Genomic DNA, 23,478 nt, shown 5'->3' on the forward strand with positions numbered 1-23,478 from the left:
TTACCAAGTACTAAACAATTTATTTAGTGATAGAAAACACGATAAAAATACATCAAAATTTAAACATTCAAATCTCCAATGGTGTTAAAAGACTTTAAAATAAAATGACAAGAAAGTTTAAAACTTCTGTTTTTTGTTTTTTGCAACAGTTTTCATCAATGGTGTCGAGTGGGGACTAGTAGGAGCGGCACTTTCTTGACAGATGAGATGTTACCAACTTCTTCCATATCGATGTCTTCGCCGACCATCCCATCAGGTAACTTCCAATCGAAGAAGTAAAGCATATTCAATAGCCCCAGCTCCAAGGTAGGAATTGCCATTGGCATCCCGGGACAGATTCTTCGACCAGAACCAAATGGTAACAACTCTTAGTGTTGTCCCTTGTAATGGATAGAACTTTCAATGAACCGCTCAGGAATGAATTCTTCAGGGTTTTTCCACAGCTTAGGGTCTTGTCCTATCGCCCATATGTTGATTTGGATCCGTGTGTTTGGAGGGATATCATAGCCTTGGATCTTGATTTGAGACATTGATTCTCTAGGCAGAGTTGGAATCGCTGGATGCAATCTGAATGTTTCTTTGATTATGAGCTTCAAGTATTCAACTTTCTCTGTGTCTTCTTCAGTGATTTTCTCTCTGTTGCTCCCAAGGACAGCTCGAATCTCTTCTTGTGCTTTCCTCATCACCCTCGGATTCTTTATGAGTTCTGTCATCGTCCAGATCATGCTTATGGCCCCTGTGTCTATCCCTCCTAGAAACATATCCTGCATATTACCAAAAAACCCAAAATTATATATATATTTTTTAGATCCGTTCCTTGAATATAGTTACAAGAAGCAAGTAAAAAAAAAGTAAGAGATCAAGAGTTACCATGAGTGTTCCTTTGACTTGATCCATGTTGCGTTTGCCATCTCCATGTTTATTGACCATATCCAACAACCCGGCAACGATATCAGCAGGAGGATCCGTACCTTTTTGTCCATTCAATGACTTCAAGTGATCATCAATGACATGTTGGTAAAACTCATCAAGCTCCTCGAACACTTTCTCTAGCCCCTTGTTTGTTTGCAACAACCAATCTGCAAACTTCCCTAACTTACCAGGAAAGAAATCAGAGAAACCGAAACGACCTAATGTTACCGAGCCCTCTTCAACAAGCTCCTCGATTCTCTCCTCGTTGAAAAACTTGTTCTTTCGCAAGTTCTGTCCTAAAGCTGATCTACACAAGATGTTGGCGGTGAGGCAGAAAAATATCTTGCTTAGATCCACAGGAGATTGTTTCAAAGCCGATTCTGATATCTTTTTCATCACGTAATCGGTCTCTTCCTCTCTAATGAACTTGAAAGTTTGAACCTTTTTCAAGTTCAAAAGCTCCGTCACCGTGACTTTACGATTCTCTCTCCAAGAATCAGTGTACTGCGCAAAAGTGATGTCTTTATGGTTATATGAGAGTTTACCTAGCCCAACAAGCTTTGGTCTGGTACATGTCTCGAGGTCTTTGTGTTTGAGAACTTCTTCAGCTGCTTCGCTTGATGAGATCAAAACCACTGGAGTAAACCCTAGACGAAGAACCATCACGGGTCCGTATTTGACTGCAAGCTCATGAAACCATCTGTGAGGAACTCCTTTGAAACGGTGCAAGTTTCCGATGATCGGAAGACCTCGAGGGCCCGGAGGAAGTCGAAGATTCGAATTCTTGCTTTTATTATTCTTTAGAAAGATAATGGAGAAGAGGGTAAGGGAAAACCAGAAAAGATAGAACAAGATCGCCATTACTCTCTATGTTTTTGGATTTTGAAGTGATACTGATGATTGTTAGTATTCCTTGAAGATGTTATTTAAAGATTGAATTTGAAGATTATTCAATCCAATACGGCACGAGCTTAAAATGCATATTTAAACATTTGTTGAATATACTATATGTTCCACGATACAATAATTATTTACTTTGTGGAGTAATACATAATTTTGTCGGCATTTGGCATGATTAAATCATTATTATTAATAGAAGAGATCTGAAAACTATGCCTCGTGGGTCGGTCTGGCACTCAGCGGTATATAATCCAAGAATATATATATACAACGAAGGATAATTTCCGAGTTCAATACATCATTTGCCTAAGTGTAGCCGCTGAATAACTAGTTCATCGATCAAAGTTTTTAATCAACATAAAATAAGGCATTTTTGACAGATCAAACGAGATTGAAAAAGTTTCTGAGGCAAAGTCAAATCGGAGAAAGGAGAACGTTGAGACCATGCCGTATATCTTTTTACCAAGCAGTTAATATCGTTTGCTTATATGAAATAGTATATTTTATGGACTCTTTTTGTAATATATAATTAATTACGTTTATGACTCGTGGTTCACCTGACAATATCCTTTTTTTTATATATATATTGCCATATCGGCTTTAGCCTGGCAAGTGGCAATATTATAAGCATAATAAGAGTATTTGGTCTGGTGCTTTTGACATTTTGTCTCACGGTCACGGGTATCAAATATTAGTACTATTAATCTGTTATATTATCTCGGAGTATGAATCATAGAGTTGAGGTGGTTGAAACACGAATAATTTTTTTTGCTTCATCGTAAATTGGACCAATTATCATACTCCTATTTAATTCATAGTTTATACAGTTCGCGTATTTCGTGGCCTCTTTGTTAAAAAAATTCGGCTCTCAGATTTAGACCAGGAAATTGGTGAATTTCAGATCTCTTGACATATAAGGGTGGACACGGAGCAGGATATCTGGATTTGGGGATATCCGTGATACGTTCTGCTGCGTCCGAATAATATTTTTTATTTTTCTGATCCGTATCCGCTCTATAATTATCCGGATATCCAGAAAATCCGTTTTCTGGATATCCGCCAAAAATCTTAATATTTGCCGGATATCTGATCTGTCCTATAAAAATATTTAAATAATAATATATTTAAAATAAAAATTTTAAAAATTCAAAATTTAGCTAAAATGACAATATTTTTTTTTTAAAATATTTTTTCTTAACTTATTAAGTTTTAATATTTATAATAATCAAATTTATAACAAAAATTACATTTATATATAATATTTATATAATTTATATGAATTATTATCTATTTATATATACATATATATATTTATATCCGAGCGGAGCGGATATCCGTCTTAATTTTTTTAGTATTTGTGATTTTCTCCGTTTTTAACGGATATTGAATTTTACTATTTGTTTTGCTCCATAAAATTACGGATATCTGGATTTTTCGGATCGAATCGAGACGAATAACGGATCGAATCAAATATTACGGATATTTTGCCCAGCCCTATTGATATCGACCATGAATTTGGTGAATTGTGGAATACTAATGTGGAAATCTTTTTTTTTCTTTTCTTGTTTCTCTTGGATTTTGATACCCATTTGGCTCAACAATATTTGCTTATAATGACATGCATGCATCTCTTGTCTCATTCCACATGTAACAAATACTCAACATAAAAATTATTACTTCAATAAGCAGACAAGACTGTAGACAAAAAGGACTGGAAAATTCAGTTACTTGCGAGGACGGGATGCCAAATTATGAAGAAAGCTGTGGCTCCCATCTTGGTTTTACGTTTCTCTGCCGTTACATGCGTTAGACTTTAGCTCTTCAGTGTTAGAATGTAATTAGGCTTTAGACTTAAATAATGATAATTAAAGATATGTATCACCGATGATAAACGTGATTATAAATTACATTAACCTAAATAATAGATTGCATGAGAAAATAAAAATTCATTTGATAAATTAGATATTTACATAGAAAACAATATTTTACAGAAAAATTATGTGGCGTACAACAGTTAAATGACAAAATTAAATCATCTATGACCTTTAATTGATAAATTAGATGTCCGCATGGATAAATAACATATTACAGATTTAGAAAAAAAACATCATATGCCATGTAACAATTACATGAAAGAAGTAAAACCATCAAAAACATGTTTTAACCGATTTGTTCGTTGGATAAAGAAACTTCATTGTCCTCTAAATTTCCATGGTTTTAACCGAAAGTTTTGGGTTTCAGATGACACATGATGACATGACTAAAACTTTTTCAAGCAAACGAACAAATTAACTTTATGGTTTCTTGATGTATTACTGTTCCAACATTTCTTCTTATATAACGCTACAATATCATCTAAAGAATATTACGTTTTTGGCTCCACATGTCTTTCCATGTTACCAAGCTTCAATTACTGCTCATATTGAACGGGCACAAGTTGAAGAGGTAGTTTCTTGATAATGGAGATGTTACCAGCTTCTTCCATATCAATGTCTCCAACTTCCATCCCATCAGGCAATCTCCAATCGAAAAAATAAAGCAAATTCATCAGTCCAAGCTCCACGGTAGCAATCCCCATTTGCATCGCCGGACACATCCTTCGACCAGAACCAAACGGTAAGAGCTCAAAGTGTTGTCCTCTAAAATCAACAGAAGTATTTGCAAACCGTTCAGGAATGAAATCTTCAGGGTCGGTCCAGCGGTTAGGGTCACGTCCGATCGTCCACACGTTAACTTGGATTTGCGTTTTCGGTGGAATATCGTAGCCTTGGATCTTGATGTGAGACATTGTTTCTCTTGGGATTATAAATGGAAGTGCTGGATGTAATCTGAATGTTTCCTTGATTATGAGCTTTAAGTAATCAACTTTGTCTAGGTCTTCTTCAGTGATTCTTTCTCTTTTGAGTCCGAGAGTGGTTCGTATGTTTTCTTGAGCTTTCTTCATCACTCTAGGGTTTCTAACGAGTTCCGTCATCGCCCAAATCATAGTCACAGAGCTTGTATCTATCCCCGCGAGAAATACATCCTGAAGATCACATAACAAACATAGAAAATGTAATTTAGTATAGTTGTTAAACTAATCAAGTGGTTAGATATGAGATGTGAAGGATAACCACCATGAGGACTGCCTTGAGATTATCCATATTGAGCTTAAAAGAATCTGCATTTCCTTGTTTATCGATCATATCCAACATCAAGGAAACAATATCCGGATTTTTCCTTCCTTCCGGCTTCAAGTGATCATCAATCACATGCTGGTAAAAAGCGTCAAGCTCTTCAAAGACTTTGTTGATCTTCTTGTGTCGTTGAAACAACCAATCTACAAATCTTCCAAGTCCACCAGGGAAAAAGTCTGAGAAAGTGAAAGTCCCTAGAGCTTCCGCTGATTCGGTAACAAGTTCTTCGATCCTTTCCTGATCAATAACGAAGCCACTCTCGTGGAAGTTCTGTCCAAAAGCTACTCTACAAATAATGCTTGCCGTGAGGGAAAAAAAGGTTTTGCTCAAATCCACCGGAGATTGTTTCAAAGCCGATTCCGACACATTCTTCACCACAAATTCGACCTCTTCCTCTCTAATATACCGAAAAGATTGAACCTTTTTAAGGCTAAAAAGCTCGATAACGGCTAGTTTTCTCATTTCCCGCCAATAAGCACCGTATGGCGAGAAAGTGATGTCTTTGAAACCGTAAGAGAGTTTGCCGGTCCCGACGGTCTTTGGTCGGCTGCAACATTCCAAGTCATGGGTTCTGAGAACTGCTTCAGCTGCTTCGCTCGATGAGACCACAACCACTGGAACAAACCCGAGACGAAGAAGTACGACGGGTCCGTATCTGATTGAGAGCTTGTGAAAGCATCTGTGAGGCAATCCTGCAAGATGATGCAAGTTTCCGATGATCGGAAGACTCCAAGGGCTCGGAGGAAGATTGAGTTTTGAGTTTTTAATCTTCCTAAGAAAGATTGATGATACAAAAATTAGAAGCAAAACCAAGAAGAAACAGAGCAAGATCGCCATTTTCTTTCTTCACTTCCTCTGTTTTTTCTTTCTTGTTCTGTTTAAGCTCTGTTTCTTGGAGAGATGTGTTTACAATTCCGAAGAGTCTTGTATATAAGGTTAAAGGACTAGTTGACCTTATCGGTACGTTAACTCCCCCAAAAGAAATCAAAAGGTTGAAAATTGTAACAAAGTTGCTAGATTTGTGGAGATTATCTTCTTTGGAGTCATGAATGTGACAAAAGCATCAATCAGGTCTTGTGGTCCAGCTCAGTCACGTGTTCTGTTAGACATTGTTTTTGGTTAATTGGATGACATGTCACGGATTGATTGGATCTTTGAAGACGAGTCAAGGCTTCTTCTCTTGTTAATAGGGACGCGTTCGATTAGAATATTCGAATCATTTACTACATAACTACATATCGACCATCGACACTCCTCCACGTCGACTGGTGTGCAAGTCTCCATTCGTTTTTTTTTTTTAACACCATTCGTTTTATTATAAATTTGTATATGATGTTTTTGTTAAACACGCATAGATTAAAAAACTGTAAATAATTGAGCCATAGCCTATAGGCCATTTATATAATCAATGCTAAAAATAATAGCAACAAATAAAAATAATAGCAACAAATGAAAATACAACACACCAAATAGTATGAAACAAGAAAAATTTAGAAAAACAATTTATAATATAAAACGGAAAGAGTACATAATTGTAGTTGGCTTTTAGAATAATAAGGTGATGAATGCTATACTTTGCTATTTAAATACTATGATATATATTCCATCAGTTTACAAATCAAATGATTTACGATTAGTCACCTAAATCTTATTAATATTTAGTTTATAACATTTGGGATTATAGTTTTATAACTTTAAAGATGAAAATTAATCTACATTGTGAAGAGGAAAAAATAAATAACTACAATCCCACTATCCCAGTGTTACTAAACATTAAAATTGGTATATTCTACAATGTTAAGAGTGTGCACAAAATGGAACTAGCTAAATATGATAATAGAAATAGAACTTTTTTTGGTCCAATAGAAATGGAACTAAAAAAGAATATTATATACATATACATATATTAACTGAATTCATTTGGTGTCGTTTTGAATTTGAAACCTGTGTAGCTTATCAAACTTTATTACTTTTTGATAATTTGTTTAACATGCAATAATAACTTAGCTGAGAAATACCCTAAAATAGGTATTCTGAAGTATTATAGGTTTTCTGCTCGTGCTTTATTCACCTTATGGAGTTTTTTTATAAACTGCTCATCAATGGCTTTGAAGGGGCACAAGTTGAAGAGGTAGTTTCTTGACAATGGTGAGAGTACCAGCTTCTTCCATATCAATGTCTCCAACTTCCATCCCATCAGGCAATCTCCAATCGAAAAAATAAAGCAAATTCATCAGTCCAAGCTCCACGGTAGCAATCCCCATTTGCATCGCCGGACACATCCTTCGACCAGAACCAAACGGTAAGAGCTCAAAGTGTTGTCCTCTAAAATCAACAGAAGTATTTGCAAACCGTTCAGGAATGAAATCTTCAGGGTTGGTCCAGCGGTTAGGGTCACGTCCGATCGTCCACACGTTAACTTGGATTTGCGTTTTCGGTGGAATATCGTAGCCTTGGATCTTGATGTGAGACATTGTTTCTCTTGGGAGCAATAATGGAACCGGTGGGTGTAATCTGAATGTTTCCTTGATTATAAGCTTCACATAATCAACTTTTCCTAGGTCTTCTTCAGTGATTGTCTCCCTTTTGAGCCCGAGGGTGGCTCTTATGTTTTCTTGAGCTTTCTTCATCACATTTGGGTTCCTTACGAGCTCGGTCATTGCCAATCTTAGTTATGGCCCCTGTATCTATCCCCGCCAGAAATATATCCTGAAAACATTACATATTAAAAAAAAATATAAAGTCTGAACTAAATTACTTGTTTTGTAGTTTTACATGAGATATATATATATCAACACCAAGATTTGTGGATTTACCATGAGCATTGCCTTGAGATTATCCATATTGAGTTTGAAAGAGTCTGCATTTCCATGTTTATCGATCATATCCAACATCAAGGAAACAATATCCGGATTTTTCCTTCCTTCTTTCTTCAAGTGATCATCAATCACATGCTGGTAAAAAGGATCAAGCTCTTCAAAGACTTTGTTAATCTTCTCGTCTCGTTGAAACAACCAATCTACGAATCTTCCAAGTCCACCAGGGAAGAAGTCAGAGAATGTGAAAGTCCCTAGAGCTTCCACTGATTCGCTAACAAGTTCTTCGATCCTTTCTTGATCGATAATGAAGCCGCTCTCGTGGAAGTTCTGTCCTAAAGCTACTCTACAGATGATGCTTGCGGTGAGGGAGAAAAATGTTTTGCTTAAATCCACAGGAGATTGTGTCAAAGCCGAAGCCGAAAGTTTCTTCACCATGAGTGCAATCTCTTCTTCTCTTATATACCTAAAAGATTGAACCTTTCTAAGACTAAAAAGCTCGATGACCACGAGTTTTCGCATTTCTCTCCAGTAAGCACCGTATGGCGTGAAAGAGATGTCTTTGAAACCGTAAGATAGTTTGCCCGTCCCGACCGTCTTTGGTCGGCTGCAACACTCCAAATCATGAGTTTTGAGCACTGCTTCAGCTGCTTCGCTCGATGAGATCACCACCACTGGAACAAACCCGAGACGGACAAGTATCACTGGTCCGTATTTGATTGAGAGCTTGTGAAAACATCTGTGAGTCAATCCTGCAAGATGATGCAAGTTTCCAATGATCGGAAGACTTGAAGGGCTTGGAGGAAGATTGAGTTTTGAGAGTTTTATCTTTTTAAGAAAGATTGATGATACGAGAGTAAGAAGCGAAACCAAGAAGAAACAGAGCAAGATTGCCATTTTTTTTTTTTTCACTTCCTCTGTTTTTTTATTCTCTGTTTCTTGAAGAGATGAATTTAGCATTCGAAGAGTATTGTCAATAAGATGAGCGAAAGGACATTATGAGGGCATGTGGTTTTATGTTGAAACAGAAGTTACTAGATTTGTGATGATTATCTTCCTTTATCAGGTCTTGTGGACCAAACATAACCTATCTTCTTTTGGAATTATCAGTTATCAATTATCTTCATATCTTCAACCTTTTTTTTATAAAAAAAAAATCAACTTTTGGTTGGCTAATATACATACATAACAACTTTACTAACCCAACTGTGCAAAACAATCACAGATTCCTAACTTCATGGTTGTGTAACAATCACAAATTCCTAATTTCATGGTTGTGTAACAATCACAGATCCCTAATTTTCATGGTTGAAACACAGGGTGAAAAGCTAAAAAGAGCTAATTGAACAAAGTAAAGGAGAATATGTATTCGCAGAAAATGGGAGCAGAATCTTATTTTCAGTATTCACTTAAAGCCAAACAGAATAAAGAGTGAATGAATTGAAAGTAAAGAAGTGTCTCCTTATTCAGTGGCTGCTTCCTCCATGACTTGCTCAGCAGTGGCTGGTGCGACAGGGTAGTAGTGATAGTGTAGCTCCCCAACATCATCTCCTGACAGCTTCTTCCATCCATTAGGACCGACATGGTACACTGATCATACGAGAAGAGACAAATCTTATTATATGAGCTAAATTCAGAACCTTGAAAGTTTGGTATCACATTTAAGACTACAAATCAATTTGGGCTACTTACCGCTAGCAACTCCACCACTGGCTCCATCACGGAATGTCGCATGGTAGATTGATCTCCTCGCTAACTCAGAAGCTTCTTCAACTGACATATCGTATTTGTACCTATTCATAGAAGCAAGATTAGATGATGGTTCTAGCCATTTGGGATTGGGAAAAAAGAGATGAACATGTTTTTTGAGGCAATGATTTACCCGCTGTCTAGTACACCATAAGCGTATGGTGAACCAGAACCAACTGAAAACCTGTCTCCCTTGAGCCTCCCTCCTTCGTTGTCAACATAGTATAGTCCAGGACCCTACACCCAAGAAGGATTTAGAATCTCAAGGTTTTTATTTTGGTGAGAAAAAAAGAGTGAGTATTGAAGATATGGTTTCACTGACAGTTTCGTCCCATCCAGCAATCATCGTGCCGACGGAAAGTCCCATTCCACGGTATGAATAAAGCATGTTTGCGAGAAGCTTTGAAGCTCCAGAAACAGAGATTCTCCTCTTGTTTGCCAGCTCATGTAGACGGCACTTGGACAGACAAATGAATCAAGAGATCAGCCATATTTTCATCAATGCAAATTCGGTAGTAAGTTGAAGAAAATCAATATACACAACAATATTAAGATTAACATTACTAAGCTCTATAGTTCACTTCGCATCCACCAATTCTTGTCCCACGCTTTTACATTATTAAGCGTTATAGTTCTTCAATTTAAGTTATTTTGTTATTCAGTATTCTAGTACAACAAGGCAACTGAGGTATATTGCTACAGAAATGTTTGGTTCACAGAACAAGGATGCTAAAGAAACTATCTATGCAGCAGAATATGCGCAAGTACACAACAAAAACCATTCTAGTTCTTCAATACAGCCAGAACATAAGTATTAAATCCTTGGACAAGGCAGATGAATCTTGCTTTTAACCACGCAACAAGATTTCCAATAGCCACAGAGATGAAGATAAGTCACAGCTCTAAGCATCAATTTAGACGGAAAAAAAATGATCTAGGTACCTTAATTCCAAGATTTCTGTGCCAGAATTGGCAGTCAGCAGCTCCTCCAGCCATTGTACCAAGCATGTACGGATTGATTTCAATAATCTTCTTCACAGATTGTGAGGCTGAATGAGGAAAATCGATATAAAAACATCAGCAGAAATCACACAAAAGGTTCCCTTCCTTTACTGGTTCACAATCATTGGCCAACAACAGAATGGTAACTATGAGTTTTTCTAACAATCCAGCACAAAAACTAAACCAACACCAAGCTAGCTTAATCTCTATCGTACTTATGATTATGCTACAGTCAACTATATCCAAAGGATACATATTTTTGAGTTCCGCAGAGATTTCACAGCTCACTACCATCACGTTTTACACTAAAGCAAAAAAAAAAAAAAAACTGTAAGTAAAACGAGGAAAGAGAACATACAGATATATCCTCCCATGCTAGCTCGAGAATCAGCAGCGACCATGACACCACCTTTGAAGATAAAAGCGAGTGTGGTTGTTCCTTTCGCAGGCTTTACCATCTGTACAGCTTCTTTCTGGAATCCATCAAACTGAAACCCACACACAAAAAAAAAAGTTCGCAATCAATTGACAGCAACATGGAAAACCCATCAAAGCACGAAAAAGAAAAAATTGACACTCACATCTGTTGTGCGGGGTAGATCAAACGAGGGCACAGAAGAAAACCCATCAAGCATATCGTTGCTCGAGCCAAAGCCAATCAGAGGCATGGAGGTCTCGAACCCACTAGTATCAAGCTTCATTTTTTAAATCCCTACAGAATGAAGCTGTGTTATTAAAATTAAAGCTAATCTAGCATAAGATAAACAGAAATAAGATGTCAATCAAGGAACTTTTTTCTCAAAAATATAAAATCAGATCTAGCACGAGATACATGCGCGTCTGTATGAACCCTAAACTTTCGTATACATTTACAAGCAAGTCAACGAAACTAGAGCTCGATTAAGGATGGACGAGTACCTTACTGAAGAAAAGTAATCAAATAGAGCTAAAGGTTAATAAGAAGAAGAAGAAGAAGAGGTAGCTCAAGTGACAAACGAAGACGAGAACGAATGAATAGATCGTTTCTTTTCTTGAGCTCCGGGCAAACCACAGGGGAGCAATATATGGGCCAAGATGGGCCATCGTAATGGGTTGCTACTTAACTGGGCCGATCACGTTTCCTTTAAAAATTTACGATCATTTATATACAAATAGACAAATGTTAATTTGGATAAACAGAACTATCTTGCAATAAGTTTTCAAGAAAAGATGTTTGAAATATGATTTCTCAATTAAACATGACTTTGGAGATAGATCCTTTTCTTCTCGTGTAACATGTATAAAGTTGAAGACTTTATTCGAACATGTATCACTTTTACAAAAAAAAAAAGTAATACACAACTCACAAGGGTGGGTTTATTGAGTTAAAATAAGCAAAAGTAAGCTCGCTGCATTGTTTATAAAAATGAGTGATTATATATCTCTATGTATACATAAATATACATGTACCTTTTTTACTTCTAGAAATATTATCAAATTAAGTACAATGTTGGATCAATCCTATTATTCAGAATACAAAATCAGATGCACTTTCCATTTGCCATCCTGTCTATTTCTAAAAGTAGCAGAAAACATGAAAACATACAAAACAGTACAAATCTATCAATTTCCCAGTATGAACAGAATCATCAAATGCATCAACAAAAGTAGTAATATACTCAGTCGCAGAAAGCGGCAGGCAAATCGCTAGCGTTTCGTAATGCATCTTCTTGCTCGCATGGACCCTGAAGGAGGGCTATTCAACGAGATGCTGCAACGTGTATGCAACCAATAAGAGTATCTCAGTAACGACCCAAGGTTCGAGCGAGCGTGAAATGTTCCTCTCAGATCCAACAACACAGGGCCGGCTCCAAGCTGAAGCTGCAACTCCTGGCTCTGAATCATATGAATCGGTACCTGACTGCTCACTAGATGGAAGCTCGTGAACATCGACATTCCTTTTGGAACAATGAATGGCTCGATGTGCTCGGTTGCTATGAGTATGTCGTAGAAGTAGAGCTCGAACATTACGTAGCTGAAGTCGACACTGCTTTTCTTGCTTGGGTTAGTGAAGTTTACCACTACGGCGAGATCTCCATTTAGAACGTAACCCATTCCAAGATTTGCGGTGTTTAGGTTTGCTGCTGCGATGTCAAAGTATGGTAAGCGAGGACGGTTGCTGAGGTAGACGATGAGGAGGACGAGGCCGGAGAGAATCACGATGATCAAGAGAATTGCACAGCAGACTGTAGCCGGCAATTTCATGGGTTTGGTCCTCTTTGGACCTGGTTGATGCGCTGATCGTGTTGGAGCCGTCCTCCATGGAGTTGGTTCAGGTCCATAGCCACCATGGTGTGGAGGTCGTTGTTGATCTTCAGGGCTCAATATCAATGGCCTGGAAGAGTTTGGATTATGGCGTGGTGTTAACGGTTCTTCTGGCCTCAGTGGCAAGGGTCTTGAGGAAGGCGGTTCATGGATTGGTTCAGGTGGCTCAGTCTGGTGACGTCCTCGAGTCTTTATTTTGGGCCCGGGAGGAGCAACTGGGTGAGTCTGTGGGGTCTGGTGGTGGTGCGGAGAGGTCCATGAGGTAGAGGTGCCACCGGGATATCGATCCTGCAAGGAAAACTGAACGAAATGTGGGTTGGTTTCATAGTGGTGATGAGACATGAGAGCATCAATTAAATGAGAAAAGAGTATTGCGTGATAGCAAGAAATGAGAAATTTTGAGTGTTTCTAAATGAGAGAGAGAGAGAGTGATGATAACTTGATAAGAAGTTCAAGTAGGATTCTTGGGTTAAAGGAAACTGACACAAGGAAGCAAGTAATCTTTTTTACATATTTTTCGCTCTAATAAAACTCAAGCAACCGAAAAACTATAAACATCATCTCTTTTTTCTCGTCTATATTTTTTATTTTTTTTGGAAAAAGAAATGTCATTACAAAGTCCGACTCACTTTTCAGTTGTTACAGTAGCACGCCATTCTGTTTTTAGAATGTTTACGTATTCTTCCTCTTCCTGTTCTGCGCTTATAACAGGCTTAGTTCTGCATCAGTACACATGATAAATCATAGTAAATGATATGACTGAAGCATAGAGATCAGCGTACGAAAACATGAAGAATCATGATAAAAATAGAAAAGATTTGACCCACTTTGAAATAAAGTCCAGATATAGGCTGACCTAATCTTTTGGCTTTCAGCCTTTAAGATGCAGCTTCTCAAGGTAGAATAGATCCTTCAAGAGTATTAATCTCTAACGCTAGAGCTGGCTGGCTTGTTCCATAGTCTGACCACAAATGATGATCCTTCAGGAGTATTAATGTCAAGTCAGCTGCAACAAAAGGTACAGATTTAGTTGGTCAAAGCAAACTCAACCATGGATTCACTTATGTAGAAACGGAATAGCTTAAACCTGATAAGTTTCGTACTTCTCTCCAAGCAGCAGGAGGCATAATGGCTCTGTATCAGCATCTCCATGCCGCCATACTTTTGACTAAGATGGCGTTTTTGCACAGGAGAAGACCATGTTGACAATTTTCAAGGTGTATACACTTATTATGCCTACGCATCAGCACTCAGTGAACAGCTAGCCTTGATTAGTGTATCAGACACATCCCTATCAAGGGTGAATCCTTTATCCATCATCTGATCCCAAACCTTGTAGGCTGCTGATAGTTTCTTTTCCCGTATGAGTCCTCCAATAATGAACTTGAAAGTTAACTCATCAGGACAACATTCTTTACTCTGCATGTCCTTAAATAATTTCATTGCTTCAGTTACTCTACAAGACCTGCAGAGGCCACTAATAAGAGCGTTGTATGAAATCGCATCTGGTGTAATTCCGTGCTCAATCATGTCATTGAATACACCATAAGCCTTGTCGACATTTCCAGATTTACACAAATGGTCCAGAATTGTTGTGTAAAATATGCGATCTGGTGACAGACCTAACTCTGTCATCTGATCGAGGAGCTTCTTTGCAACACTAGAGTTACCTTCCCTAAGAAAAGCCTTGATAAGACTCGTGTACGTGACCACATTCGTTACTATCCCCTTCTGTCTCATTTCCTCAAAGAGCTTGTAAGCTTTTCTAGTATTTGACGCCCTACAAAATGTTTCGATCAGAGTACTGTAGGAGACAACATCGCAGAAACCTCTAGGCTCCATCTCCTTTACCATTAAGGAATAGCATTTATCAGGAACACCAACCCTGCAATGCCGCTTAAGCAACTGGTTATAACTATAAGCATCAGGCTGTATCCCGCTTCTCACCATCTCGCTCATCACCCCTTCCGCTTTCTTCAACATATTGTGATCATAATAATAATTCAACAACACATTGTATGTAACAAGATCCGGACTACACCCACTCTTACTCATAAATGATTTTAAAGCTTCTGCCTTTTCTATTCTACCAGCTCTACAAAACCCGCTAATCAATGCATTATAAACCACTGTACTAAGCTTAACTCTTGCACTCTTAATCTCTTCCGCCACCATCTCATAAGCCAAATCAACTTTCCGAGCATCACATAACCCAACAACAAGTGATGCACATGCTTTATTATCCGGATTAATCCCGCTACGTATCATTTCATTCCAAAACTCGACAGCGTCAGTGACCTTACCAGCTCTAAATAACCCATTAATAAGTATAGTATAAGATACAACATCTGGTTCCCGACCTCTCCGAACCATACAAAAGAACGTTTGAACAGCAAAACCTACCTCTCTCTCTCGACACAACAGATCCAGATAAATGTTGAACGCCCAGATATCCGGTATGTAACCGAGGGTTTCCATGTCCCTCAGAAGAGCGTCAATGAGATCAAATTTTCTAACTTTACATAAACCCGAGATAAACCTCGAGTAAGTGAAGGGGATGAGGGAGAAACCCATTGGCGTCATATCCCGATATAGTGCCTCAGCAAGCTCAAATCTCGACTCTTTGACCAAAACCCCGATGAAGCGGTTGTAATCGGAGGAGAAGACGCGGAAGCTTGAGTGGCGCAATTCATCGAACACCTGAACAGCGTTGTCGATCATACCTGATTTCACGAGGTAAGCGATACGCGAGCGGTATGCAAGGCGTACTGCGCCCAGCGTCTGATGCATATCAGAGCTCGACGCATATGATCATATCAGGTTGCACTTATTGTTTCAACGCGGCGACATCAGATCGACGACGACGGCTGGTGTTGTTGAGCTTAAGCGAGAGGGAAAAACGGGAAGACGATGGCTCCAACTCAGCCTCAGGCTTTACTTTAAAGTGGGCTTCAGATAAGGCCCATTGTAACCCAATAACCAAGCTTTGACTGAAACCTCTCTGTGAGATAGAGTGTTAGATTTGGCTTAGTATCCTCTCTCTTTCTCTCCTCCTTCTCCGTCTTGGAACCCAGGCAGGGTTTAAGCAGGATTCCGAAAGCTAAACTCAAAACTTTATTCTCATTTCTTCTTCTGTATCATCCTCTTCCTCTCTGAAACTCGTCCACGATGGCGGAAGAGAAAGTGAGGATTCGTGTTGTGTTTGAGGATCAACGGATTCTGAGTAAGTACCAGAAGAAGCAAGGTCTCAAGCGGAGCTGGGTTGTTCTGAATCCTAAATGCTATCGAACTGTTGCAGACTTTACTAATCATCTACTTTCCACATTCAGCCTCTATCAAGCTTGCCCTCATGGCCTCTCTCTATCTGTACGCCTACTTCTTTTTTGCCCTAATCTCAATGTTGACACCATTAATGGTTACATTCACTTTTCTCGGGTGTTTCTGTGTTTAGGATTTAAACTTATGGGAAGTTAATCTTTGATTTCAGATGGACGGGTTCGTTTTACCACCATTTGAGTCGAGCTGTCTATTGAAGGATAAAGATATCGTTTGGTTAGCTTCATCAACTGCTTCTTCATCTTCTTTCACATTATGTCTTGTAAAGCATTTGCATTTGGGTTCTATTAAGTATTATTGTTAAAAAAAATCGTTTTTTTCGTAGTGTTAAGAAAAAGAAGGAGCCTTTGTTGGAGATTGTTGAGGAAGACAGTGAGGAAAATGTTTGTGCTGCGATTGAGGCTGAGGAGGGAGCTTGGAATCTTCCCGGTGAAATGCTTCTTGCTAATGAGGAATTCCAGAAGGAAACTGGGGGATATGAAAGTGAGTCTGAGGAAGAGGAGCTTGAAGAGAAAGTCGAAGAGATTGTGCCGGAGAAAAAGACTTCAAAGAAACGTAAAGCTTCGAGCAAAAGCCTAAGCTCCAAGTAGGATCTCTACCTGAAGGATTTTTACTCACTTATATCTGTATCCGTGGTTATTCACGTTTGGTGATGATGCAGGAGGAAGAAGTGTAAGTTAGCTACTACTGAAGAAAGCCCCATTGAAAGAAAAAAGGGAGCTAATGTTGTAAAGAAGAGGAAATCATTGGATGCACAGAGAACTGAAAATGATGAACAGGATGATGCTAATGCCAAGCCTATGACCAACTCAAAGAGGTGGGTGTATGTTTTCTGTGTCAAAACTCCCTAACAACTCAAAGAGGTGGGTGTATGTTTTCACCATTGTTTTACTTTCGAGTTGCAGGTCCTCGCAACAAGAAGAGAGCAAAGAGCCTAACGAATTGTGCGACATGTCTGCTGAAACTAAAAAGGTTCGAGTTTTACCTTCATTATCTCAAGGAACAATGTGTATATGCCGAATTAGCATTGGTAAATTCCCTGATGTATATGCAGGGATTTGCTTGTTGTTTCATATGCTCCATTAACTTCTTATCTGAGCTTTCTTTGCAACATGGAATGTGAAGCTAACTCTTCCTTATATTTATTTTAGACACCTAGCAGAAGTGCTCGGCGTAAAAAAGCTAAACGGCAATGGTTGAGAGAAAGGACAAAACTAGAGAAGGAAGAGGTTCTTCTTCAACTACTTCAAAACTTAAAATGATAAGGCTTATGTAGCTATCACGTGTTTTAGTGATGTACAGCTTGCACTTCAACACTGATATCTTCTTTCTTGTTACATGATTTGCAGCTTCTACAGAAGCAGTTGGCTGTAGCACCCAGCCAAAAACCAGCCATCACTATAGATCACCAAGTAACCCAGGAAAATCACTGTGAAGCTCTTGAAAATCAACAGCCAGATGAACATGGTGATGGTGTCGGGGATGAAGTGGTTCCTGTGGAAGTGAGGCCAGGCCATATTCGCTTCAAGCCGCTCGGTAAATTACTACGAAAATTTCTCTCTGCATAGCTTTTGTGTGTTTGTAAGGCTCCTCATAATTTCTCTAAAATGCTTCATTTACAGCTGAAACAGATCAAGCTTCCCCTGAAACTGAACCTCCTGCGGTACGACTTACTCCTTTCTTTGTATCCCTAGAGCTTATCCCGATGTGAATCTGTAACTGTAATGATCACGATATCATGATGTTAGGAAAATTTCTTGTGGAATGGAAACATGACGAAGAAGAAAGGCCAAAAATGGGGCACAGAGAAGACAGGATTTTCCAAACGATATGCCCAGGATTTGAATGAAGGATATGCTCAGGACTTGAATGAAGATACTTATCAGACACAGTCCCCTGAAGCTGAGACACTTGCTAAGGGTCAGATTGACTATGAAAAGCTTGTGGCTTACTCTGGAGCAGCAAAGGTTTGCTTATAGTATTTACTACACGCAGTTGTTTATAGATTCAGCAATTTTAAACTCCTCACTCCTGATTTATTAATGTTTCAGAAAGGAGATATTATTGCGTACCGCCTCATTGAGCTAACATCATCTTGGACACCGGAAGTTTCCTCCTTTCGAGTAATATTTCTGACTTTCCTTTTTAGCCAATCGATCAATCAACTCTTTTCTTTGAGGAACCTAAGCCCTTTACAATCAATTTCTCCTGGTAGGTTGGAAAGATAAGCTACTATGATCCAGACTCCAAGAAGGTGACTTTGATGCCTGTTCAAGAATATCCAATCGAAAAGAAGATGGAAGAGGACGACGATTCCTCAATGCAACCTGATACGTCTCTTTATAAAGAAGACGGAACCTTGGAGGTATGCTTCATGGTCACACTTATGTCACTGTAGTCTAAAGAAACTAGAACACAGATCTGATTCTTGTAGTTATTTGCTTGCTAAGCATCGCAATTCTGAATAAGAAAGTTTTGCTTTGACAGATAGAATTCTCTTCTCTGCTCGATGTCCGCTGCATCAAAACTAGCAACTCAGATGCCACAGAAATAGTCAAGTCAGCACCGCCCAAACCTGACCAAACAGCTATAACTCAAAAGCTGAGCACAAGCAACGGTTTGCAAACCCCTGTAAAAGGTACTATTCCAACAATCTTGGCGCGAATTTGGATTGTCATGGAAACTTATTGTACCCATGAAAATTGCAGAAAATGGAAAAGTGAATCCGTGGGAAGAACTAAGTGAAGCTTTAAGTGCCAAAAAAGCAGAGTTATCTCAGACCAACAATGGCTGGAACAAGAAAGGGAGTTCGAGTGGAGGCTCATGGTCTTACAAGGCACTGCGAGGCAGCGCAATGGGTCCGGTAATGAATTATCTGAGATCTCAGAAAGAGATCTGAGAAAGTAGGACTCCATCTTTAATTATTTTGTTTTTATGTTGTAAAGGCATTGTTGAGTTTTTGCTAGGGTGAAGGTCTGTATAGAGAAAAACGATGAATGTGTACTACTCCAAGACCTTTTTGAAACTTTAAGTTGAATCCAATCAAAAATCTGAAATTGAAATGTGTTGGATTTTCATTATAACCACTTATTATTTCCATGCTGCTTCTGATATAAAACTCAAAAAAGTCTGCAATGAACAAAAATGAGAAAATCCGTTAAAGATTACAGAAAAAAAAATGTTTGCAAGTAAGTTCCAATCATATCAAAATTAAAAATAAGATACTTTTTGTGTAAAATGTTATAAAAAAAAGGATAAGATATTTGATCATACAAACGGTTTAAATCATAGTAATTAATAGTGATAAATATAGAAGAGATGGTTTACGTATTTCACATCGAAAATGCAATTATTTTTACTTTTGTGAACAGAATGCTTTTCTATGGATTTTTTTATTTCAATTAAAGATACTAATTTGGATATAATGTGTTTTAATTTGTTTTGAGGTTGACAAAAAAATATTGTAAATAAATGTATAAGTTATCAGGTTTATTACAACGTGGAATCATAAAAGCACCTAAAAAATGTCACCATAACCTAAAGTTGGTGGGAAAAAAGATTAGTTTTTATAAAAAACAATGACTCATGACCGTTCGTTTCCTCTTCAAGTCAACCGTCACTTGCTTACACGTCGCGTGAACCACAACGTTCAGGCCATTACCTTTCTCGTTACTGATTGGTTCGTGAGCTACACATTCTTATCTGGCGCGTCCGCTATCTATTTCTCCGTCCATTGCCTCTCCGTTGCGAAACTTACAAACAGCTTCAAAAGGAATAAAATTCCCAAATTTTTTATTTGATGTTTCATCTTTTAGGCGAAAGTAGCGACAACGAGAGAATCTGAGATTGATTCGCTTTCCCGGCAGTAATTTCCTCTCGATTTCTCACTCGGAGCTCCGGATTACTCTGATCGGTGTCTTAGATTCCTCACTCTCCGTTTGTGTTCTTCTCCGCTTTTTAGATCTGGGAAATCTCCGATTTTGGAATTGAATTCACAGATGTCGAAACCTTGGGGTGGAATCGGCGCTTGGGCCGATGAGGCGGAGCGTGCTGATGAAGAGCAGGCTGCTGAAGCTACAGCCACGGCGGCGGATACGCAGAGCTTTCCGAGTCTGAAGGAAGCTGCGACTACGAAGTCTAAGAAGAAGAAGAAGATGACTTTGTCGGAGTTCACCAAGGGAGCTTACGCTGCACCAGGTTCTGGTGGCTCTGTTGGATTGACGAGGGAACAAATGCTTCAGCTTCCTACTGGTCCAAGACAACGCTCTGAGGACGAAATGCAACCTGGCCGTCTCGGCGGCGGATTCTCTTCTTATGGAGGAAGGTCTAGTGGGCCTCCTGGACGAATGTCGAGAGATCGAGATGCTTCTGATGGGTCATGGGGCGGTGGTGGAGGTGGTGGTGGTAGGAGAGGTTATGGCGGATTCGACGATGATCAGAGGGGTTCTTCTAGGGTTTCAGATTTCCCACAACCGTCTAGAGCTGACGAGGTTGATGATTGGGGAAAAGAAAAGAAATCGCTTCCATCGTTCGATCAAGGACGTCAAGGTCGTTACGGAGGGCTCGGAGGCGGTGGCGGTGGCAGTTTTGGCGGCGGAGGTGGTGGAAGCTATGGCGGTGGAGGTGGCATCTCTAAATCCGACGGTGTTGATAATTGGGGAGCAGGTAAAAGCCAGTCGTCTCTTGCAAAATCATCTACATTTGGGTCCGGTTACCGTGACTCCGAGCCAGAGCCTGACCGGTGGGCAAGAGGAGTCTCTTCCGGTGGTGTTCAGGAGGAGCGTCGTCGTCTTGTTTTGGAACCACGAAAGGTTGTTGATACAGGAGTGAGTGAAACTCCTACTGATGTGAAAACGAGTAAGCCGAGTCCATTTGGAGCAGCTAGACCGAGAGAGCAAGTTTTGGCGGAGAAAGGATTGGACTGGAAGAAACTTGATTCGGAGATTGAGGCTAAGAAGGGAAGCTCACAAACGAGCATACCATCGAGCGCACAATCTAGCAGGCCATCAAGTGCTCAATCTAATAGGTCTGAGAGTTTAGCATTGAACAATGTGGAGAATGTGGTGAAACCTAGACCAAAGGTGAATCCTTTTGGCGATGCAAAACCTAGGGAAGTGTTGCTGGAGGAACAAGGCAAAGATTGGCGCAAGATGGATTCTGAATTCGAGCATCGCAGGGTTGACAGGTCCTTATTCATCTGGATTCTTATTATTTTCTCTGAGGAATGTGGATTTGCTTCAATTCTATGTTTTCGCGGTGGTTTGAATGTTATTAGATTCTTAAATATTCCGTTTTTCTGCATACTGAACCTTAATTAGGATTTTGAAGTGATATTCATTGGTGAACCAATATAAGAAAGGAAAATGTATTAAAACTTATAGCTTTAGATAGTTTTGCTACTTCTACTTCGTGTTTCAAATTCAAAATGGAAAGTAATTAAATGACTTATCTACTTAAGTTATAATTCGTGGTTTCCTTTTGTTGACATGTTGAATGTATGTCCTTTTAAGTATGACTTAGGCACAAGATAGACTCTTATCTAAAAGTTTGTTTCGTTACCTTGTCACAAACTTTGGCACATTATGCGAAGTACCGTATATGTGCAGTGACCATTCCATTTCTTCGGCAAATTCATCCATGTTTGTTCTCTCAGCTGAGCTCTTGTTGTACGGTGTTTGTTCCTGTGTCTTTTTATACGGCTTCTCTCTGGATGTTTATAGGATTACATAGCCAATTTGTAAGATAACTTTTGCTTATTTCTTTCTCACATTTCATATCTAAGCTATAGTCCGTTTGTTAATGCATTGCTCTAACACTCGATTTAGTTTTGTGTCTACTTTAGTTGATTGTATAGGAAGAATTTATCTGTGATAATGTTGATGATGACTGTCCAATTTGCAAATGATCTCACTTCTCACCTCTGTCTCGTGAAACAATTTTGTCCCAGGCCTGAAACAGAAGGAGAGAGAATTTTGAAGGAAGAGATTGAAGAATTACGGAAAAAACTCGAGAAGGAAGCAGCCATCGCACCTGAGAACGGGGAATCTCAACAAGAATCCGACAGTAATAACCATAACCTACCGGATCTTATACGCGAGAAAGAAAAAGACCTGGACTTACTAACCCGTGAGTTGGACGACAAGATCAGGTTCAGACCAAAAGCAGTTGAAAGGCCTGGATCCAGTGCAGGCAGGACCGGTAACTATTCTGAAAGACCTCATTCCCGGGCGGGATCAATTGACGAGTCTAGGAGTGTTGAATACATGGAAAGACCTAGATCACGTGGCACAGGTGATCCTTGGTCAAGACCAGTAGATGATCGAAGAAGCTTCCAAGGAAGCAAGGAACGTGGATTCTTCAGCAACAGGAACTTCGATAGGTTAGTCTTTAACATCTGATTCAATCCCATGATCTTGATGAAAGTCTAGAGAGTAGAAAGTTAGAAATGATGCTGACTTTAGTGTAAAGATCCAGACTTGAGTTGTTTCTAATGATGTATGCATCTGCGTATCATGATCGTTATTATATATTTCGATGCGATTAAACTGACATTTCGGTTTCATAGGTCATCATCATCGTCGAAGGATGGGTGGTAAAAGAAGGAAACCAAGAATGAATGTGGAATGAGATTGGAGTTTGGTTGACGCACCATTCCCAGATTTTGAAGAAGAAAGATAAGAGAAGCTTCAATAATATATTAATAAAGGAAAAATTCATCTCCTTTGAAGAACCTAATTTTGGAGGATTTTTGTTTTTGTTTTTATTGGTTCATCTTCGGAAATCGAAGCCTAATGGTTTCTTCTTCTTTTTTTGTTTTTGTATTTGTTCGGTCTTTTGCTCTTGAAACGGCAGAGCCCAAGACTTGTGACAGTTGATGTGTCTTCAGAATTCTGGAGACAGACTCTGTTCTGTTCTTCTTCTCCGTTTGAATTTTATTTACCACTACTGCTTCAATTGTTTGATTCTTCATCCAAATTTTTGTACTTCTTTTTTTGTTATCAGCAATTTATTTGCTTTTAATTTAGGATTTCAAGTGCGTCAGCTGAAATCGCAAAATAGTGATTCAAGTTTGTACCTTTCATTTTTTGGTGGAATTGGGATATAACATTTTTGGATTCGTTGCGCATAGAAAGAACACTTGAAACCTAAAGACATTGCTGTATTTTCCTACCATGCCTTTAGTTTGGAACCTCCTAAGGAGGAACATTCGTTAATGTAGCCAAAATGTGTTTCTTGAAAAAGCAATAATGTGCCATTCAACGGCGAAATCTTATTTACATATT

General features: G+C 38.9%; 6 protein-coding genes and 2 pseudogenes across 10 annotated transcripts; 2 read left to right on the forward strand and 6 right to left on the reverse strand.

Annotated features, from left to right (window-relative positions):
- Positions 1 to 155: 155 nt before the first annotated feature.
- LOC18993562 lies at positions 156 to 1,773 on the reverse strand (annotated as a pseudogene).
- A 2,241-nt stretch (positions 1,774 to 4,014) lies between these two features.
- LOC18993563 (cytochrome P450 71B2) lies at positions 4,015 to 5,875 on the reverse strand. 2 transcript variants are annotated; one of them, XM_024152922.1, is made up of 3 exons: positions 5,476 to 5,544; positions 4,929 to 5,408; positions 4,015 to 4,837 (listed from the first exon to the last, which is right to left on the reverse strand). In XM_024152922.1, the coding sequence occupies exons 1-3, from the start codon at positions 5,542 to 5,544 to the stop codon at positions 4,223 to 4,225; spliced, it is 1,164 nt and encodes a 387-aa protein (XP_024008690.1). In that variant the 3' UTR covers positions 4,015 to 4,222. The 2 variants fall into 2 exon arrangements, with proteins under 2 accessions (XP_024008690.1, XP_006417160.1); XM_006417097.2 differs by having other exon boundaries at positions 4,017 to 4,837; positions 4,929 to 5,875.
- A 1,043-nt stretch (positions 5,876 to 6,918) lies between these two features.
- Positions 6,919 to 8,793, reverse strand: LOC18993564 (annotated as a pseudogene).
- Positions 8,794 to 9,125: 332 nt separating this feature from the next.
- On the reverse strand, positions 9,126 to 11,588 carry LOC18993565 (proteasome subunit beta type-5-B). The gene is made up of 8 exons (XM_006417099.2): positions 11,474 to 11,588; positions 11,137 to 11,267; positions 10,914 to 11,043; positions 10,496 to 10,602; positions 9,876 to 10,010; positions 9,687 to 9,790; positions 9,497 to 9,597; positions 9,126 to 9,394 (listed from the first exon to the last, which is right to left on the reverse strand). Exons 2-8 carry the CDS (start codon positions 11,254 to 11,256, stop codon positions 9,267 to 9,269), a joined length of 825 nt encoding a protein of 274 aa, XP_006417162.1. The 5' UTR covers positions 11,257 to 11,267; positions 11,474 to 11,588; the 3' UTR covers positions 9,126 to 9,266.
- A 459-nt stretch (positions 11,589 to 12,047) lies between these two features.
- LOC18993566 lies at positions 12,048 to 13,201 on the reverse strand. The gene has a single exon (XM_006417100.2). The coding sequence runs from the start codon at positions 13,199 to 13,201 to the stop codon at positions 12,242 to 12,244; it is 960 nt and encodes a 319-aa protein (XP_006417163.1). The 3' UTR covers positions 12,048 to 12,241.
- On the reverse strand, positions 13,024 to 15,723 carry LOC18993567 (pentatricopeptide repeat-containing protein At1g13040, mitochondrial). 4 transcript variants are annotated; one of them, XM_006417101.2, is made up of 4 exons: positions 13,963 to 15,723; positions 13,716 to 13,865; positions 13,489 to 13,578; positions 13,024 to 13,159 (listed from the first exon to the last, which is right to left on the reverse strand). In XM_006417101.2, exon 1 carries the CDS (start codon positions 15,647 to 15,649, stop codon positions 14,096 to 14,098), a length of 1,554 nt encoding a protein of 517 aa, XP_006417164.1. In that variant the 5' UTR covers positions 15,650 to 15,723; the 3' UTR covers positions 13,024 to 13,159; positions 13,489 to 13,578; positions 13,716 to 13,865; positions 13,963 to 14,095. The 4 variants fall into 4 exon arrangements, with proteins under 4 accessions (XP_006417164.1, XP_024007692.1, XP_024007693.1 ...); XM_024151924.1 differs by having other exon boundaries at positions 13,947 to 15,723; XM_024151925.1 differs by having other exon boundaries at positions 13,687 to 13,865; positions 13,947 to 15,723.
- Positions 15,724 to 15,925: 202 nt separating this feature from the next.
- On the forward strand, positions 15,926 to 19,232 carry LOC18993568 (coilin). Its single transcript, XM_006417102.2, has 13 exons — positions 15,926 to 16,225; positions 16,347 to 16,411; positions 16,521 to 16,781; positions 16,857 to 17,012; positions 17,101 to 17,167; positions 17,347 to 17,424; positions 17,545 to 17,731; positions 17,818 to 17,858; positions 17,944 to 18,162; positions 18,247 to 18,318; positions 18,411 to 18,560; positions 18,683 to 18,833; positions 18,904 to 19,232. Exons 1-13 carry the CDS (start codon positions 16,028 to 16,030, stop codon positions 19,092 to 19,094), a joined length of 1,836 nt encoding a protein of 611 aa, XP_006417165.1. The 5' UTR covers positions 15,926 to 16,027; the 3' UTR covers positions 19,095 to 19,232.
- Positions 19,233 to 19,988: 756 nt separating this feature from the next.
- Positions 19,989 to 23,174, forward strand: LOC18993569 (eukaryotic translation initiation factor 4B2). Its single transcript, XM_006417103.2, has 3 exons — positions 19,989 to 21,380; positions 22,143 to 22,574; positions 22,761 to 23,174. The coding sequence occupies exons 1-3, from the start codon at positions 20,194 to 20,196 to the stop codon at positions 22,789 to 22,791; spliced, it is 1,650 nt and encodes a 549-aa protein (XP_006417166.1). The 5' UTR covers positions 19,989 to 20,193; the 3' UTR covers positions 22,792 to 23,174.
- The last annotated feature ends 304 nt before the right edge of the window (positions 23,175 to 23,478 follow it).

This window comes from Eutrema salsugineum, unplaced genomic scaffold, assembly GCF_000478725.1.
Source record: "Eutrema salsugineum unplaced genomic scaffold, Eutsalg1_0 scaffold_5, whole genome shotgun sequence".
Taxonomy (NCBI): Eukaryota; Viridiplantae; Streptophyta; class Magnoliopsida; order Brassicales; family Brassicaceae; genus Eutrema; species Eutrema salsugineum.

Bases quoted from the DNA above. Each gene is read 5' to 3' on its own strand.
- LOC18993563 (XM_006417097.2), bottom strand. From the start codon at position 5,825: ATGGCGATCTTGCTCTGTTTCTTCTTGGTTTTGCTTCTAATTTTTGTA. The intron at 4,838-4,928 runs GTGGTTATCCTT...TGTGATCTTCAG, and splicing joins ATCTCAAGGCAGTCCTCATG to GATGTATTTCTCGCGGGGAT.
- LOC18993565 (XM_006417099.2), bottom strand. From the start codon at position 11,256: ATGAAGCTTGATACTAGTGGGTTCGAGACCTCCATGCCTCTGATTGGC. The intron at 9,598-9,686 runs GTAAATCATTGC...TTCTATGAATAG, and splicing joins TATGGTGTACTAGACAGCGG to GTACAAATACGATATGTCAG. The intron at 9,395-9,496 runs GTAAGTAGCCCA...TCGTATGATCAG, and splicing joins CAGTGGTGGAGTTGCTAGCG to TGTACCATGTCGGTCCTAAT.
- LOC18993566 (XM_006417100.2), bottom strand. From the start codon at position 13,201: ATGTCTCATCACCACTATGAAACCAACCCACATTTCGTTCAGTTTTCC.
- LOC18993567 (XM_006417101.2), bottom strand. From the start codon at position 15,649: ATGCATCAGACGCTGGGCGCAGTACGCCTTGCATACCGCTCGCGTATC.
- LOC18993568 (XM_006417102.2), top strand. From the start codon at position 16,028: ATGGCGGAAGAGAAAGTGAGGATTCGTGTTGTGTTTGAGGATCAACGG. The intron at 16,412-16,520 runs GTTAGCTTCATC...TTTTTTTCGTAG, and splicing joins AAGGATAAAGATATCGTTTG to TGTTAAGAAAAAGAAGGAGC. The intron at 17,013-17,100 runs GTGGGTGTATGT...TTCGAGTTGCAG, and splicing joins CCTATGACCAACTCAAAGAG to GTCCTCGCAACAAGAAGAGA.
- LOC18993569 (XM_006417103.2), top strand. From the start codon at position 20,194: ATGTCGAAACCTTGGGGTGGAATCGGCGCTTGGGCCGATGAGGCGGAG. The intron at 21,381-22,142 runs GTCCTTATTCAT...ATTTTGTCCCAG, and splicing joins GAGCATCGCAGGGTTGACAG to GCCTGAAACAGAAGGAGAGA. The intron at 22,575-22,760 runs GTTAGTCTTTAA...TCGGTTTCATAG, and splicing joins AGCAACAGGAACTTCGATAG to GTCATCATCATCGTCGAAGG.